This window comes from Polypterus senegalus, chromosome 13, assembly GCF_016835505.1.
Source record: "Polypterus senegalus isolate Bchr_013 chromosome 13, ASM1683550v1, whole genome shotgun sequence".
NCBI lineage: Eukaryota > Metazoa > Chordata > Cladistia > Polypteriformes > Polypteridae > Polypterus > Polypterus senegalus.
In genome coordinates this window covers 136631364-136650269 of record NC_053166.1, presented here as the reverse complement: position 1 = coordinate 136650269, position 18906 = coordinate 136631364, and the positions used below count along the sequence as shown (strand labels likewise).

Genomic DNA, 18906 nt, shown 5'->3' with positions numbered 1-18906 from the left:
TTTAAGTAATCAGCAGAAGTTAGGACACCTTGGCAAATTGTTTGCTTAAAATTGCAAGGCTTAATTTACTTTAATTGCTGCAGAATATCTGTAGGTTGTAATTTATTAGTTGTTCCCTTAAGAAAGCCCATTTGTAATATTCTGATAACTTCCACTTTTTTCAGTTTTTGCTAGCCTAAATATTAAATTTAAACCTCTGACAGTTTACTGCTTACCTTTTCGTCATTTTAGGTCGTGCATTACATTTCCAGTGATAACATTTGAAGAAAAACTGAAATGTTCATAAACTTTCAGGGTAGACTTGTGGTTTAGTAAAATCTGTAATCTCTAACAAACCTATTCCCATGGAGTGTGCGCCCCCTACTGGATGCAAACACCCAGTGAAAGGAAATCACTGCAGACAAGATAATCCGTTTCATTGGATACTTTTAGTTGAATTGAACTGGTGAAACTGCAGAATGAATTTCATAAATTAAAACTCAATACAAATTCCAGTACCTTTCTGCACATTTTTCATAAAATAAGAATTACAGCAGACTATCAGCTGATTTTTAATATGGTACATAAAGACAACGCAGCATTTATACTCTTTAAACAAACATTATTTTAAAGCAATTTATACTCTTTGTATTGTGCGTTCTGAACCTTTTTGGCTGTTTACCTATTTGTTAATTCATTTTTTTGAAGTGACCTTGGGTTTTAGATAAGGCATTATATAAATAAAATATTATTAATATTGTTATTTTTGCTAATATTGTACAAATTTAATAAATACAGTCAATGGTTTTGTTCAGATTAGCTGGAATTCTCTCACTGCATGAACCTGCTGATTTGGATTTAAGAGTGAATGCAGACAGTACACGAAAATGGCCAGCAGAGGTCACCAAACTGCTATCAAACTATCAAACCCCGCCAAAGTTCACTACTGGCAACAATGTACAGATTCACAAAATGACATGAAGTCTTTGGAATTCCCTGGGTTTCTGCATTAATTAAAAATAAAATGTGGTCAGACCTTCATTTAAGTTCTTAATTCTAGATTCTTAATTCTAGACAAACACAATCTGAATAAATGATCAGCACACACACAGTTGTACTTTTCATGTCTTTATTGAACACACTGAGTAGTCATTTACATTGAAGGCTGGACAAAGTAAGCGAACCCCTGATTTTAATAACTTGTAGATCCTTCTTTAGCAGCAATAACTCCTGCCAATGTTTCCTGTAGCTGCTTATAGAACTTGCACAACGGTGAGGACAAATTTTGCACCCTTCTCCTCCACAAGTCTCAGTTCAGTCTTTCAGTTCACCAATTTTTCAGGGATGCTTCACTGTTCCAGTGTTGTGCTGAGGTGTCACCCACTGCACTCAGGTCCTAGTCCAGGTTGTTTGTTGTGTGGTGGGTGGGTCAATGCACTATCAGCACATGCTTACAATCAACCTTGATTTGCACAGCATCTCATTTGGGTTAAGGTCACGACTCTGATGTGGCCATTCCAAAACACAAATCTTCATCTTTTTCAGCCATTCTTTAGTTGATTTACTTGTGTGCTTTGGGCCATCACCCAACCTATCTTAAACTTGGGGTCATGGACTGCTGCCCATACATTCACCTGTAAAATACCTTGATAAACCTTTGAAGTCATTGTTACCTCAATGACTGCAAGGCATCCAGGCCCTGGGACAGCAAAGCAGGCCCAAACCATGATAAATCCTCCACCATGCTTCACAGTCGGGATGAGGTTTTGGTGTTGGGATGCAGTGCCCTTTTTCCTCTAAACATGGCCTTGTCCATTGCACCAGAAAGTTTAACTTTTGTCTCATTTGTCCATGGAATATTTTCCCAGAAACATTATGGAACATCCAGATGGTCTTGGGCAAACTTGAGACACTACAATGTTTTTATTTGACAGCAATTGTTTCCTTTGTGGTGTCCTTTCATGAACACCATTCTTGTTGATTATTCTTCTGATAGTAGATACATGAACAAAAACTTGTACAGTTTGTAGACTTTTCTGGAGGTCTTTTTTCTGTTATCCTTGGGTTCTTTTTCACCTGTTTCGGAACTGCCCTTTGTGTTCTTGGAGTGATCTTTAGAGGATACCCACTCCTAGGGAGAGTAGTCACAGTCCTGAATGTTTGTAGAGAATTTGTCTTACTGTGAATTGATGAACATCCAGTTCTTTAGCAATGCTTTGGTAGCCATTTCCAGCTTCATGCATCTCCTTCTAAGGTCCTGTGACAGTTGATTGGATTGAGGTATGGTTCATACTAACCAGTCTGTCTTAAGGAGAACAGATTTGTCAGTAACTTGGTTCTGTGTACCTTTATTTAAAGGATAAGGCATTTGTGCAAACTTCAATTCCAATCTCATCTTCTTAATTGAATCACTTTCTCCAGTTAGCCTGTGGAGAAGATATTGACAAAGAGGTTCACTTACTTTTACCATCTTACACTGTGAATAATTATTCCATGTGCTCAATAAAGACATGAAAAGTACAACAGTGTGGTTGTCTCGAATTGTCACTTAAATGAAGATCAGACCGCTATTAATTATTAGTCACTAATCCAGAAATCCTGGGAATTCCAACGGGTTCACTTACTTTTTCTTGCAACTGTATCCTAGTAGTTACAGTTTGTTCAGGAGAAATGACTGGACTAATGCACAGAACTCACTGGGTTTGATGTCTCCATCTCAAAACTTCCTTCTCATACTGTTGACATTTAGAAATTTTCTATGTATTCATTCTCTAAATTGCTTCATTTTCTGTTCAATGTAATATCAAACCAATTACATTTTACATGATGTCTAATGTCATGTCTAAAGAATAGAAATATAGCACCTTATGGTCTCCAATATGGTCATTCTTTCCAATGTGTATAAAAGCTAAGCCCTTATTGCCACTTTAAAATGGCATTGACCCATTGTCACTTGCCTTCTTCGTTTGCTTATTTTTGATTGTAGTTGGTATTTATTTGTACTGCCATTGTACAAAACTAAAATCACATCCAAAACTGCTGTGGTGTAGCCATTCTGTTTATTAATTAAAAAGAATGAGCTTTTTCCGTCCTAATCAGTCCCACACTAATTAACCTTTAGGCACCTAAAGTTAACTTTTGAAGGTTCATTAGCTGAAGTTCAATGAGTGGTAACAATACTCATGTGCATTATGAACAAGTATACATCAACAGAAGTGCAAACAACCACTCTGTCATGTTTTCACATTCATGTGGTGACCTCAAACACTATATCTGTGGAGTTTGCCTGTGTTTTCTGTGCCCACAAGTAATTTCTCCAGTTATCCCAGCTTCTTCTCTCATTCTAAAGTTGAGCATTTCATACAAATTGGTGGCTCTAAATGAATCTTTTAAGGGTGTGTGTGTGTGTGTGTGTGAGTGAGTGCTGTTAACTCCTGTCTTTCTTCTGGTACCACCAGGATTGGCTATGGCTCTGTGAGACATTTTATTGTAATAAGCAGATTCAGAAACTTGATACGAGTCGTGAATTACAGTTTCCATTTCTCTTTACTTTTTGTTGTATCCTTTGGTGGAATGCATGTTTTGTTATTCAAGGAGAATTTTTTGAGTATAAAGTAGCCATCTTTATTAAACTGTACAAGGCACTGCAAGCAAAAGAAGCACATTGTGTTTGGAGCAGAACTCAGCCTTACACTTTGATTTGATGCAACTTAATGCAAATCCAATTTTGGTCAGTAATCAGCGCATGCTCCCAACAAACCTTGATTGCACAGCATCTCATTTAAGGTTAAGGTCAGGACTCTGACATGGCCATTCCATCTGACTGACATGTGCACACAGAACTATAGGCGACACGATATGGATATGTGAGGAATAGCTCCATTATTTTACAGCTCTTCATTAGATTCACAGAATAACAGCCTGTTTAGTGGACCTCCGTTCTCATTTCAGCTTTGAAAGCTTAAATACCTGCCACATTAAAATTTTATCTTTTTATGGAAAAATTTGTTATCTTTTACCAATTATTCGGTCAAAAATAATAATTGTGGAAATTTGTGTATAAGATGTGCCTGTAATGAATAATCAGCAAATATATTCTAAGACACAGCTTTCTCTTATGAGGAATAAAGCTTTAAAAATTGTATCAGATATAACCAGTTTATCAACTAAATAAAAATAATGAATTATTAATAATAATTATGTAATGCATTTATTTGTTTACTTATGTCACAGTCCTGGAAGTTGTCCATGCAGGATAAGAAATGGGGCCAGTGTGTTAATACTGACTAGTTGGTCCAGCAGGGGGCAGAATTGCACAGCTGATGATTCATGCTGGCTGCCATCATTTCACTAAATGCTTGTTCTCACTGTTTTAACGGCCTCACCAAATTGCTGTTGTTTAAAAAACTCTCAGTAATAAGATTAATATTTCTTATAAACATAAAACTTTATAATCTACTCATTTGTAATAGTATACACCTTTTTACATTATAAACTTTACCAAGAAAAGACAACAGATATGCTTCACAATGTTATGAACTTGTGATTCATTATTTTTTTTTTTAAATCCTTGATTTCATTGTTTTTAAAACCAAAAATATCTAGTTTAATGTATATAGCTTAAAGTGTATAGAATATAAGCCAGCATGTTGGTACATTGATTACTGCTTGATGGTTTCAGTCCCTGCCTGGATTTCATGTTTTTTGTATATAAAAATGACCAAACTAAAACTTTCAATCTTGGTCACTGTTTGAGTGGAGTATTCACGTTCCACCCATTTGGTGCTATTTTCGTTCCACACAACAAAGATTATAGTGAGTTGTATAAAAGTAAAAGTGTGGCAGTGTGTCCTTTAATATATTAATAACTAATTAATTTGTATGTTAGGTTAAATGGGTGCTCTAAACTGACCTAGATGTCATGAGTTTAAGTGGGTGCTGTTCCAAAAAATGGTGGCTTATTCATGGTTGATTGCTGCCTTGTGTCTAATGCTGCCAGAATTGGCACCTGGTTCATAAAATCCTGAACTGGATAAGTGGGTTAAAAATAGATGAATGTAAAGATTGTTAAAATATCTATTCATCTCCTTAATAGTAGCTCATTATTGTATATTGACCCTGACACTCTGAATTAGACTGAGTGAGTCTGAAAATGCTTGGTCAGTTGGAGGTTTTGTGTTTTTGTGCTATTGGATTTATTTTGAAGTCAATATCTTGTATTTATGCTGCCACGTAGTGATGTAAAACATATACAAAAACATCCATCCATCCATTATCCAACCCACTATATCCTAACTACAGGGTCACCGGAGTCTGCTGGAGCCAATCCCAGCCAACACAGGGCACAAGGCAGAAAACAAACCCCGGGTAGGGCGCCAGCCCACCGCAGGGCGCACACACACACACCCACACACCAAGCACAATTGTTAGAATCGTCAATGCGCCTAACCTGCATGTCTTTGGACTGTGGGAGGAAACCGGAGTACATGTAAACTCCACGCACTCTGGACCCGGGAAGCGAACCCGGGTCTCCTAACTGCGAGGTAGCAGCGCCACCGTGCCGCCCCATACAAAAACATGTCAATCTATTTACATATTAAAGGAAATTTGTGCCACTTGCCTTAAGATCTGCATAGTACTTCTTGAGGCTTCATTTTCCCCCACATGCTGTAGCTGTATCTTCTTGCATGTGTTCAACTTCATTAAAGTTTGATGCCCCAACTCAGCATTAACCAGAAGAAGTCTAGCATACAGGAGTCCAAGTGACTAAAATTCACTTGTTGGATTTCCTGTGCCGCATTTCCCAATAATAAAATTAAAAGGAGATATCATGATTCAGTGACTAAACCCTGCTAACCTGCTGGGGAGCCCACAACTTTGTATTTTTACATACACTTAAAAATAAAGGTGCCAGTGTGGTTTATCGGAGAGATGCCATTTTTGGTTCCCAATATACCCATCCACATAAAGATCCCAGAAAGAACCTTTATTTATTTAAATCCATAAACAGATAACGGATTTTTGAAATATCAGTGGGTCATCATTTTAAAAGAACTCTCACTGCACCATTATGTATGAGTACTTTAGAGAAAGAAAACCTACCGTCTTCACATAACCAATGGTGAATGACTTGTACATCTTAAGAGGCCGAGCCTTTAAAGCAATAAACATCCGCCTACTCTGCATACAGATGCATCTTCTGCACTTTAAAGAATAAACTGTCTCCTTTGTAGATGCAATAACCAAGATATCAGTAGTATGGAGGAAATAAACCTTCTTTATCTTTAAACATAAATAAATATATCATTGCAAAAGCATATAGTGTTCATTTGTTGACCTGAGAGCAACAAAGAGCATTAGCACACAAGATATGAAGGAAGATGCTGAATACAATGAAAGAAAATTAGAAATTACATCAGCTTAATTATTGTGTTTATTTTTATATATAGACACAAAGAAACTCTTAAATATGCAGCTGCTGTAAGAATAAATGATTCTTGTTAAGACATACTCTGACACGTTACTTCAGAATAACTTGCTGCATCTATTCTGGGCTAGGTGCACACTAAACACAGAGTTTCCTGTGCTTATTTCTTTGTGTCATCTACCCATCCGTCCATTTTCTGTTGCCACTTTCTCCATTATACAGTCACAGTGAACAAGGCAAGGCCCAGCAGTGAACGAGATGCCAGTCCATCTTAAAGCTCTATGGTGCACTCGTGCACACTCAAGACAGAGAAAGCTTATACACATCAATGAAGACAGAAGTATAGGGAAACCCTTACAAACTTTAAAAGACGATCAATAGACTCGAAACCGGTCTCTCTGGAGTTTTGAGGCCTCTCTTATGCATGCAAATATGTTTATTTTACTACAGTGTTGCATTCTTACATGCATTTAATTCAATTTAGGGGTACAGAAAGTCACAGCCTATCCAGGAAGGAGACTGTCCTCACAAGGTCAGCAGTCCATCATGGGACCCACTCCTGCCACACTGACATAGGGATGATTTAGAGTCACCAACTCACTTAACAGGCATGTCTTTGAGGATATGGGAAGAAAACTGGAGCACCTAAAGGGAAACCCATGGGAGGACATGCTGACAGTCACTGGGTGTGAGACTGAAACTCAGAACACTGGACCCCTGAGGGAGCTAACTCAAAATAGTAGTGTAAATGTCACATTCAGGTGATTCTCTTACTATGCAGGATATAGCAAAATAACTCCTACAATATTTTACTATCTGGCAGTTCAAGTCATTCTCCAACTATGTTAAGTTTAACACAAAATAAAGTAGCAAAGATAATAATAAGTACTAAGAAGGATAATCTGATTCCTCTAATTCCTTCTGATTCCTTCTAACCTGGCTTCTGATTGAGTTAAAATCTGTTACAGAATCTGCTTCCTCACTTAAAAAAGTATGAAGATTTAGCTGCCGTTTATGTTTTTACATTTTTTATACCTTGTGAGGGATGAACTGGCATCCCAGCCATATGGACCCCACTCCCTGACCTGGCCAGGAGGTCTTGATAACAGAAGGTCAGGGAGGGAGTTGCAATATCTCCTTTCCACGCCAAGACTCAGATGGACATTAACAGCAGCTACATTGGGGCTGACACTCTTAACAGCCTCTGAGACACACTCAGGATGCACTTGGAAACTGGGAAGGACAGCACAGTGTGTGACTGCCTACTATGGGTAGAGAGTCCCCTTGTTCACTGAGTGGCAGCATCCTGTCAAGCCCTATTATGGATGCATGAAAGGCGGCTTGGGAGGTGTGGTCCCATGGGTCTGCCCTGTCATGTTCTGTTGGGACCACCAAGGTGGATCTCTCAGATAGCGACACTTCAAAGACTGTTGTGGTCTTGCCTGACCCAGAAGTGCTTCCTGAAGGTAATTGATTAAGACCTTAAAGAGTTTAAAGGGAGTCAGCATTGGTAGAGGAGATGGACAACACTTGCCTGGGTAGAATGAAAACGATTGGACAAAGTAAAAGACTGAAGAAAGTGTTGTGTTGCACCACTGGGTTCTGGAACCCTTTGCAGCAGTATGAGGAAAACACCTGTACGAGATACACTTTGGTGGTTAAATAAAAGAACTGCGTTTGAAGCCAGGATTGTGTCTGTGGTTTGGGGTGCTGGTACACCCCCCTAGTGACCAGACCAACTTTTGTGGTTAAATAAAAGAAATGGGTTTGAAGCCATGACTCTGTCTCTGGTATTTGTGAGGGGCTTGGGGTGCTTTTACACCCCCAGCTGGCCACAGCTTATACATGAGAACGACAAAGATGGTTGATAAATTGTACTGAAGCTAAGGGTAGATTGGTTGAAATCAGAAAGCACCAAGTTGATTATTTCTGGTATTGTTATCGAGAGAAACTGGAGCCAAATCCAGGGCCAGTTCTTGTCTTGTGTTCATTGCTACTGGAATAAGATCAAGCCCTCACAACCCTTGAATTGAATTTATTGGGCTGGGTTTATTTCATCAGCGTCTTAAAGGCGGCTTTTCATCTTTAAAAAAGGCTTCCTTCCTCCTTTAATCATAGTGTAAACAGATTATACAGGAAAAAAGGTGAATTAATTTTATGTTGTGAGAGACGTCTGGTAAAAGGCCTCTTTTGCAATTTTTTTTTCTTTTAAATTCTGACTTTAATGGGGGCTGCGGGTTTTCATTTAATTCTTTTACTGCTGTGTTGCAGACCACTCCTTATTGTTGAGAAGAGAATTAGCAAGGCAGTTAGAGGCTGCTGTTAAATATAACTTTGATGACATCACAGTCGTGTTTTTATTTTTATAGTCTGTACCAAGCAATACACAGCATTGCCTCTGCTGTGGTTGTTCAGCACAATATAATATAAAAAGTGTGCTGCAACAACAAGACCAGGTTCAAGTCCAAATTGCTGCCTGCATGTTTGCTTGTTCCTTTCATGGATGTGTGGGTTTTTTTCTGAGTGTGCTGACTTCATCCCACAGTCCAAAGCCGTGCAGGTTAGCTGAGTTGGCTTTTTTTTTTTTTATAATTTGCAATAGTGTGTGTGTGTCCACCCTGGTGCCCTGTCCAGGCGTTGTTCTTGCCTTGCATGCAGTGGTTTGCATGATACTCTCCAGCTGCCTCGTGCTTCTAGCCTTGAATAAGCAGGTTATGAAAATGTATGGATGTAATAATTTGAGTTTTTATTATTATAGTCTGTACCAAACAATGTAGAGCAGGGGTGTCAAACTCCAGTCCTGGAGGGCCGCAGTGGCTACAGGTTTTCATTCTAACCATCTTCTTAATTAGTGACCAGTTTCTGCTGCTAATTACTTCTTTCAATTAACTTGACTCAGGCCCTTTAGTTGTTTATTTTTCCTTAATTAGCAACCAAACAATAATAAGACACAAAACAAGCTGCCACATCACACAATATCTGAAAATAAAGAAAGGTGAAGGTCTCAGTAAGGTTGATCGCTCAACTCACCAAAACACTTTGACGATGTTCCTATGAAAAACAGAAAATCAACAGTTTTGGAAATGTCAGCTGTGGCAGAACGAGAGCAACAACAGGCCGTGGAATTAAATAACGGGTTTAATAAACAGCAAGAATTGGCTTCTCGTTAAGAAACTGGTTGGAGTTTGAAGCCCCAGTTTAGCTGGTCATCTGTTGGCTCATTTCACGTCTCATTTCTGTTTTGCTGCATTTTAATATGGAAACGAATCAATTCAGAGGACTGAATCCTTCTAACAGGGCTATAAAATGTGAATTAACAGTGAAAACAGGTCACTGATTAGGAAAAGGGTTAGAATGAAAACCTGTAGCCGCTTCGGCCCTCCAGGCCAGGAGTTCGACACCCGTGATGTAGAGCATGGCCTTAGTTGTGGTTGATCATCAAAAAATTATATGAATATATAAGTAGTGGGTTGCATAACAACATGCAGACCAGGGTTCAAGCCTGGGGTGCTCCCTACATGAAGCTTGCATGTTCTCCCTGTGTACAGGTGCATTGGCTTCATCCCACAGTCAAAAGCTATGGAGGTTAGCTTAACTGACATTTTTTTTCTGGTTTGTGTGTGTGTGTGTGTGTTTGACCACCCTGAGATTGACTGATTGATTGATTCAAATTGATGATTTTCTATAGAATTTTCAGTCTAAAAGAAACAAAAGCTATATATATATATATATATATATGTTTTGTCCCTCCAGAAAGTTACCACATTAAGGTTGCTATACTTGAGTTGAAAAATTGTGAATATAAAAAAATTAGCCAAACATCTTTTAGACGGCTGCTCTAATCCATGATAATCAGATTTTGAATATAGGATGCGTCAGTGACTCTGATTATTTAACTTTTGGGATGTTATCAGTTATGTGCTTAACTTGTCAGATGTCTTCTCAGGCTGTGTGTAATGTACAGTCATAATAATGATCTCTCTCTTTTTGTGTACAAAATGTAGTTAAGCTTGGGAAAAAAGAACACAGACTATAAATGTCAGCTTCATAACGATGCCGAATTTATTTTTAGGGATAGTAGAGGGGATGGTATCACTTCTGAGTGCAACTGGTGTGTGACAGAAGTCTCATTTAGAGTGGATTGTAGTCCATTAATGAAAAGATTCAGTTAGACGTACACTCAAACTGGCGCAATTCTGAAGAGTTGTCAATAACCCTGCAGCTTGTCTTCCAACTCCAGAAAGCTTGCACTGCCATGCTGCCCAATATAAAGGCCAAACAAATGTTTATGAGACTTTAAAAGCATCAGGCTCAAAGAGAAGAGTTTGTATAGGCATAAATCATTTGGCAAAGTGGTTAATTTGTTTAAAATTGGATATGAAGTTTACATTGTATTCAGCACAGTCCATATCAGGGCACACACCTACCAGGCCAGTTTAGGGTTACCAGTTATCTTAACCCATACAGCTTTGGGATATGGCAGAAGAAGTGGTGTACATGACAGTGGGAGAGCGTGCAAACTTTCACAGCTAGTGGACGTTGTACCACACTTGACCACACTTGACCAAAAGTGCAAGAATGCTTCAGCTGTTTGGCTGAAAAGGAGCATCTTTCTTGTGTCAGTTTACTCCCAAGTGTTGGTTTTATTTCAGCAGTTCAAATCTAAATTGCACTTCACAGATCTAAATTTTAGCTAAGTTTTTGAGATGTACCTTTAAGATGTATCTAGATGAGCTATCGGGAAAGCTTAGCTATGAGCTAAATCTGGTCAATTTGTACATGCAAATATGCCACAACTATCAACATATCTTGTTCTGTAAAATTGCACAACTTTAAAATATTCTTAAACAAGAAAAGACATTTCACAATGCAGAGTAAAGTACAAGATGGCTAACTGGTGGCAGGCCTAAATCAAATACATTTAATTTCACTGCTTCTTAAAATTTTTTTTCACCTAACAATGACTAGATGTGTGAGTATTTCTTTCTGTTGCTTAACTGAGGACTTTTGTGTTTTGTTTTTTTTGTCTTTCAGAGCTGGGTTGGTCACCCTCATATGTTTACAGGATTCGACTTTGTTGAAAAAAACACAGTTGTTCCAATTGTGAAAAGCAAAGAAGAATCTGTGAAGAACATGGCCAAACTGGAAGATGACATCACCAGCAGGGCTGCAGACAGAACAAGTAACTGCGGTTTTATGTGTCGAAACATGGCTAGCAACAGTTCTTCCAAACTGTACTTCTCCAGTGGAAGCATGGCAAGCGTTTTGAAAGATAACTCCATCGGTCACATTTCAATCGATACCGTTACTGTCTCAGGTGAAGATGCGCTCTGTTGTCCACAGTGGCCCGGCGCGGAGGAGGAAGAGGCCTACAGAGACAGTGATGAAAGCTATGATTACTCATCTGCTGGTGTACTTGATGGCTCAAGTCTGTCTGAAGAAGACTCCCTTTTGTCCAATGGACCATTAAACAGACCAGGCGACATGGTCATTTTGTGCAGCTGTGTTTCAGAAGATACAAAACGCAGTCCATGCTTTCCTTTGAACTCCATAATGTCTCCAAATCCTATTGCTCTTTATGACCTGATTGGTAACGATTCTGAACCAGGAGACCAGCATCACTTACCAGATGAGGAAAGCCTTTCATTAAATTCTTTTGGATCTAATAGTAGGTCTGAAGGAGAAGATGGGTATCCAAAAATTTGTCTAGATTTGGACACAATAGACAGTGGCTTTACAGAATCAGGCTGCAGTAGTCCAGTTGAATCAGATTTTCATAACAAAGATGAAACAAATTTGCCGGTCTTGGGCGAGAGGGAACACTCTTCCAATTATGTGAAGCAGTGGGTTGCATATACAGTCTCACCACCTGGTGACTCATCTTCTTCCAACTAAACATTACTTTAGCGAAAGTGAAGGCCATAATGCAGTTGCCCATCTGGCAGGAACGCTGATCCACTGACACAAACTTTAGGATTCTTGCAGTGGAAGGACATCTTTGGTAAATCGTACTGTTAATGCACTCCAGATTACTGCCCTGTATGTCATTCATTTCACCTTTTCCATCTGCCTTTTCGACATGGGACTGTTGCCCAGTTCTGCTTGACATTGGTCTTCAATCTGAGCCTTCAGCTTCCCTTTAGCCACAACTGGAATGAAATATTACAATAAATTGACGGCTTACAAGGCTTGTACAACTAGCTACATGTTGGAACCGTCCACCAGAACACACAAAATATAATTTTGCCAATAAGGTACACATCTGAAAGATCTGAACAGAAGATGAGAGTGGTGTCTCTCATGCAGACCTCAGTGTTCTCTACCTAAAACAAAGTGTAGACGTTGACCAAGACCCAAGCACACATGGTAGCATCAAAGAAAGCTGGGTAGAACGCTAAACAGATGAGACTTTGAGCGTCTGGCAACCAGGAGGAACATTTTTGTGCTCCGATGAATCTTTTTTGATTAGTAAACTGCATTGGACTAAAAGATTTCCTCAGGGGTAATGTTTTTAAGTTCTCTGTTCCGAGCGACTGGAAGAGGGGTTCGAATTTGACAGTCCTGCAAAACCAAAATGTCCAATCATCATTACAAAATAAAACTAAACTGTGCTAAGAGGTTTTCAGCTCATAAACGAAGACAGTGCGCACTTCGGAGCTGCAAGTGACATACATGTATGCTGAGGTAAAGCAGAGTGCAATTTATATTTCAACCACAAATGACAATTGCAGTAGCTTGTCTGACTTAATATAAACCTTGCACTTAGCTCCCAGTGAGGATTAAAAAGTACTACATTTATTTATAAACACCGTCATAGATGTGAGAAAACTGACAAGTGTTATGGCCAATGTAACACCCTGCACAGCAGGACTTTTAAATTTGGGGCTTGACGTTGCAAAATATGGGCGGTGCCTACAATTCTTCTGAGCCAGTATTGTTTGTGCTTTTTATTGTTGTTTACATGAATATTTGTATATGCCTCAAAAGTATATAATTCATAAAGTGTATAGCAGCTCTACTGATAATAGCTGAAGAACGATCATTTTAAATGTATGGTCTGTTTTTGGTCAAATGATATTAGTTACTTGTCCTTTATGTGGTTTCAAACACAGCCGAATCTCACAATGTTTGTATACAAGCGATGTTCACAATATATGTGAATTTACAAAAGTTGCTCAGCAGAAAAGCAAAAAATCTGATGTGGCCATGGTTTTCTCCATATGAGTACAGTGTATGGTGTGAATTTACTTACATATGTGCCATCAGCGCAGCAGGACTAAGTTTACCCATGCTTACTTCACTACATTGACCTGAACTTTGTTTTTCACCCATTGCCACTAAATTAATGACAGTTTAGTCCGGAGAACTGCACCTTAATTTATCAAGGCCTCTCCTTGAGTTTACTAATTAATCTGTGTGCAGGAGAACCATTCCTCAAACCTTCAAGGACCCACCTCGAGCCAGATATACAGTGTGTGCGCAGAACCAGAAAACCTAGCAGACCCTCGTGCCAGTTTAGTTTCACAGTTCTCTGATAAAATGTCCTACAGACAGACCTGAGTCAGGCATTTGAGAAGGGGCAGTTTTTGAACAGACATGTCTACCTTATTGAGTGCTAACTGTTCCTTTTTTACAGAGCTATCCCAGATCACCTTATTGACTGCTGACTTTTCCTTTTTAAAGTGCCATCCCAGATCAAACGCTGCTGGAAAAAAATCATCAGAGCAGTCTGACGCCACTTCTGGTACCAAAAACAGTGGAAGAAAAATAAGCCACAAAATTTAATTTAACAAAAGGAGGTCTTTATTAGTATTAATCCTGATTCAGGACTTCAGTGTTAGAAGTTCTGGATCCGCATTAATGCTAATAAAAGACCTCCTTTTGTTAAATTAAACATTGTGGCTTATTTTTCTTCCATGTATGCAGCATGCAATACCACATTTGAAATGTCCGAATGCAAAATTCAGCAAAGTCCTAACTGCATATGCCAAATTTTACAATGTTTTTGGCTGTGGTTTGGCTGCTGCTGGTTTCAGCTTTAAAAACTTTGAACATTCAAAGGGTAATGCTGAAGAGTTGCACTTCACCCCAAACCTAATCAGTTCTTGCAACTAACGTGGTCACAAAATTTCACCAGAGTCGCTTTATTTCTTCTCATATTACAGCGACCGGCAAATTTTTTTATCACAAACACAGAAACACACAGACACGTGTATTTCCAAAAGATGTGCAAAATAGCCATCCATCCATCATCCAACCCGCTATATCCTAACTACAGGGTCACAGGGGTCTGCTGGCGCCAATCCCAGCCAACACAGGTCACAAGGCAGGAAACAAACCCCGGGCAGGGTGCCAGTCCACCGCAGTGTTCAAAACATGTTCTAGAAATATCCAAGAGTGTTTTTTCATGGACAACCTAAAAGCTGATTTCAGAAAACAGTACTTCTTCTCGTTTACAGTATGAAATATGGAGAAACTAAAAATATGGGGTGTTTGGTGGAGTCAAGGACTGTAAGTTTGATCTTTCCTTGTTTTTTTAGTTCTAATAATAATAACTATCTATCCAGTCATTCTCCAAAAACAGGGTCACAGGGGTCTGCTGGCGCCAATCCCAGTCAACACAGGGCACAAGGCAGGAAACAAATCCCGGGCAGGGTGCCAGCCCACCAAGCACACACTTGGGACAATTTAGGATCGCCAGCGCAGCTAACCAGCATGTCTTTGGACTGTGGGAGGAAAGCCACGCAGACACGGGGAGAACATGCAAACTCCACGCAGGGAGGACCTGGGAAGCGATCCCGGGTCTTCTAACTGCGAGGCAGCAGCGCCATCACTGCGCCACCATGCCGCATATAATAACTACATATTCTAAAACTGGTACTTTTACCACAGTTTATATTTTATGAAATACATACAATATTTATATTTTCCTGGTTGGAGTCTAAGTAAGGATCATGCCCAAAACCTACTAGCTCTCTCAACTGCTCAGTGTTAAAAATATATGGATATTAATAACAACATTTGAGTTGAGCCATTATGGATGTGAAGAAATATCAAAGGACCTCGCTTTCTTCTGTCTGTCCTTGACAACCTTTAAGAATCTGGATGAGCTATTAGCTAAACAAAACAGGCTTGATGGACTGAATGGCAGGGCTGCTGCTGGCCAAATGGGTGCCCTAAGCAGAAATTTACTTTTGTGCCCCCTCCCCCAAATATTACGGAAGTAAAAATAAAATAATAAAAAAAACACCAACTATGGGGGCCAAAATAGAACTTTATTCAAATAAAAGTAAGTACATGAGGGCGCGCGCATCATCACGTGTGCTTAGCCTACTCTGCGTTCACCGTAAAATGCAATATATACGTTTATATTTTTGTTTATTTGTATATGTATATTATTATTATTAATTTATTAATATAATATATAAAAGATTTTTTTGAGCAGCTGGGATGGTGCCCCTGGGAGTTGGTGCCCTACGCAGACTGCGTACTCTGCGTAGAGGGAGCGGCGGTACTGCTGAATGGTCTCCTCTCACTTGTCAAACTTCTTATGGTCTTCTATCCATTTTGAAACATGCTACTGACCAAAGCCTGTGACAGCTGCCAGTCCATCAAAGGGTATCATTTTGCTCGCACCCACACTCCTTCATGCCAGGCCCTTTCGGTGACGGAGTGTAGAAATAAAAGTAGAGTACCTGAAGGAAAGCCCACATAGACACGGAGAGAACATGTAGACTCCACTAGGCTAACATTCGTACCCAAGGCCCAGGAGCTATGAGGAAGCAGCATAACTACCTTTTGTAATTAAAACAGTACGTTATACTGTATTTGCTTAAATATTTTGTGTTCTTTTAACCAAATCATCGTGGCTAAGGATATTTATGCATCTATTCTCTACACTGTTACGTTTTATTTTGAAACATAGCATTTAGTAAAGACATTTATGCCTCATTCCACTTGGGCAGAGACCACTGTGGGCAAGGCAGGAACCGATCCTCGATAGGATGGCTGCAGATCACAGGCTCCACTCCGGTGCATTCATACACTGCAGAGATGTCGCTGGGACCAAAAGCGTCTGTCCATCCAGTGACCACGCAAACTCCATATAGTCAATGGCCGGCTCTGATTTTTCAATTTTGCACCGTACAGTAAAACAGTTTAGACATCAGAGCACTGACTTTGAGGGTCACTTCCGCGGTTAGGACTGGCGCCCTTCAGACTTACAGATTCAAATCCTTTAAGCTGGCATAGTTAACTGTACGGGATTTGTACATTCACTCTGGGCAAAGTTGTCTGTTAAATAAATGTGAACATAAATTATGTCATTTTGGGGTTTTGGAGGGACAATTAAAGTTGGGATTGGAGATATTTTGTACATTTGGTTATTTCTTGTTTGAAAATGGCACACAATCACAGGCACACTCATTAGTGTAGCTCTAAACTGCAATACCTACTCTGCATGTGGAAGGAAGAATGGAACCCACCATTTACTGAGTGATTTTTAGCGAGTATCGAGGAGCTTCAGGAACAAGGCAGGGGGCCGAGCCTGAATGAGGTCAAATTCAGATTTAGGGCACCCATAACGTGCACGTCACAGGGATAGAGAACGAAAACTGAAGTGCTTGAAGGAAAAACCCGCAAGGACTGGCAGAGACTCGGACTTCTCACATACAGCAGCTCAGCAGGGATTTAAATCCATAATCCTGAACCTGGAGCTCAAAGCACAACCCCAATGCATGACCATGCAGCCAAAAAAAATGTTTGATTGTAATTCTGAAAATATTGCACAGAACAGAAGTGCTTTATTGACCACACCAGTTCTGTGTTTTTATTAAAAACTGACCAGAATAACACGGACGATATTCACAGTATTAAAAGCAGACACTTTGAATAAATCCGTGGCCTACGGATATGCGCCATTAGCAGAGATCTTTTTCCGTTCCTGGATTTCAGGTGTACTGCTTGCTGTTTCCGTGACAAAAGAAATCAAGAGAGCCATGCCATGCATATGAATTTTTATTTTAACTTTTCCAGACACTTTTAATAAACGTGTAAAGAACGGCTTGCACATTAATGTCTTTATAACATTTTTACACGTTTTTCAAGTATCACGATTACTTATTTTCATAAAACTGTCATTTTGATGTATGCGCGATATGATTTTATACTTTTTGTACTGTTATATCTTTACATATCTGTTTGAGTCAGTAAAAAAAGATGAAACCTCGCAAAGTCTCAGGTTTTTTACAAAGTTTTTATGCACAGTGTTTTCACCCCAGCATGAAGTCTGAGAGACAGCACGTAGAGTTTATTGTTAAATTTACAACTTGGGCTCAGGCTGTGCTTTCATTGCTCCATTTATAAACCCTTTCTAGGTGAAGTACACAGCGGAGTCACGCCTTACAGCAGGGTACATGAAAGTAACGCACAGCTTACTGCTCAAATAATGTACAAATATTGAGAGAGTGCTGTACAGCACATGACACTCACTGAACAAATTATTAAGAACGTCTGTGCAACGATCTAATCAGCCAATCGCATGGCAGCAGCACAATGCATAAAAGTATGAAAAGTATGAAAAATGACTGTTGATGCCAGACCGGCTGCTTTGAGTATTTCTGTAACTGCTGATCTCCTGGGATTTTCATGTATTAACAGTCTTGAGAGTTTACTGAGAATGGTGTAGAAACACAAAAACATCCAGTGAGCGGTAGTTCTGCAGATGGGATGTGATCAAATATTTACTGAAGATGAGTTATGGAAATAATGACACCAACAGGGTTCTCATAAAGGTAACCCTCAAAAGCAGATGGAAATGGCTTGTTGAGAACAGCGAGCGGTCAGAAGAGAATGGCCAGAATGGTTCAAGCTGACAGAAAGGCAACAGATGACCTTTCTGTACACCTGAGGTGAGCAGAAGAGCATCACAGAATGCACATCACGTCAGACCTTGAGGTGGATGGGCTACAACAGCAGAAGACCACGTCGAGTTTCATTTCTGTCAGCCAAAAACAGAAAGCTGAGGCTGCAGTTGGCGTAGGCTCACCAGAACTGGACAATTGAAGACTAGAAAAACAAAGAATGGTCTGATGAATCTCAATTTCTGCTAAGGCATACGGATCGGAAATTTGGTGTTAACATCATGAATCCGTGCACCCAACCTGCCTTGGATAATCAGTCAAGGCTGGTGGTGGTGGTGTCATGGTGTTATGAATGTTTTCTTGGCACACTTTAGGCCTGTTAATACCAAGCAATCCTCTCTTGAATACCACAACCCTGCATCCCTGGAAGCACTCTGGGTGTCCCTGCTTCTCCGGGTGTGGCGGAAGTGCTGAGGTCCAGGGCTCCAGGATTTGAGGATTGTTGCTGACCATGTGCATCCATTCCTGGCCACAATGTGTCCATCTTCTAATTTCTACTTCCAACATGATAAATCACCATGTCACAAAGCAAAAGTCATCGCAAACTGCTGTCAATAACATGACAATGAGTTCAGTGTT

At 39.7% G+C, this 18906-nt stretch overlaps 1 protein-coding gene across 2 annotated transcripts in view; it reads left to right on the top strand.

Annotated features, from left to right (window-relative positions):
• Nucleotides 1-13627, top strand: part of LOC120543251 (interleukin-21 receptor-like) — a 47775-nt gene extending 34148 nt beyond the window's left edge. For both annotated transcript variants that reach the window (XM_039776233.1, XM_039776232.1), the window contains exon 9: nucleotides 11441-13627. In XM_039776233.1, the coding sequence (XP_039632167.1) occupies nucleotides 11441-12301 (861 nt within the window). In that variant the 3' untranslated portion in view covers nucleotides 12302-13627. The remainder of the gene's footprint in view (nucleotides 1-11440) is intronic.
• The last annotated feature ends 5279 nt before the right edge of the window (nucleotides 13628-18906 follow it).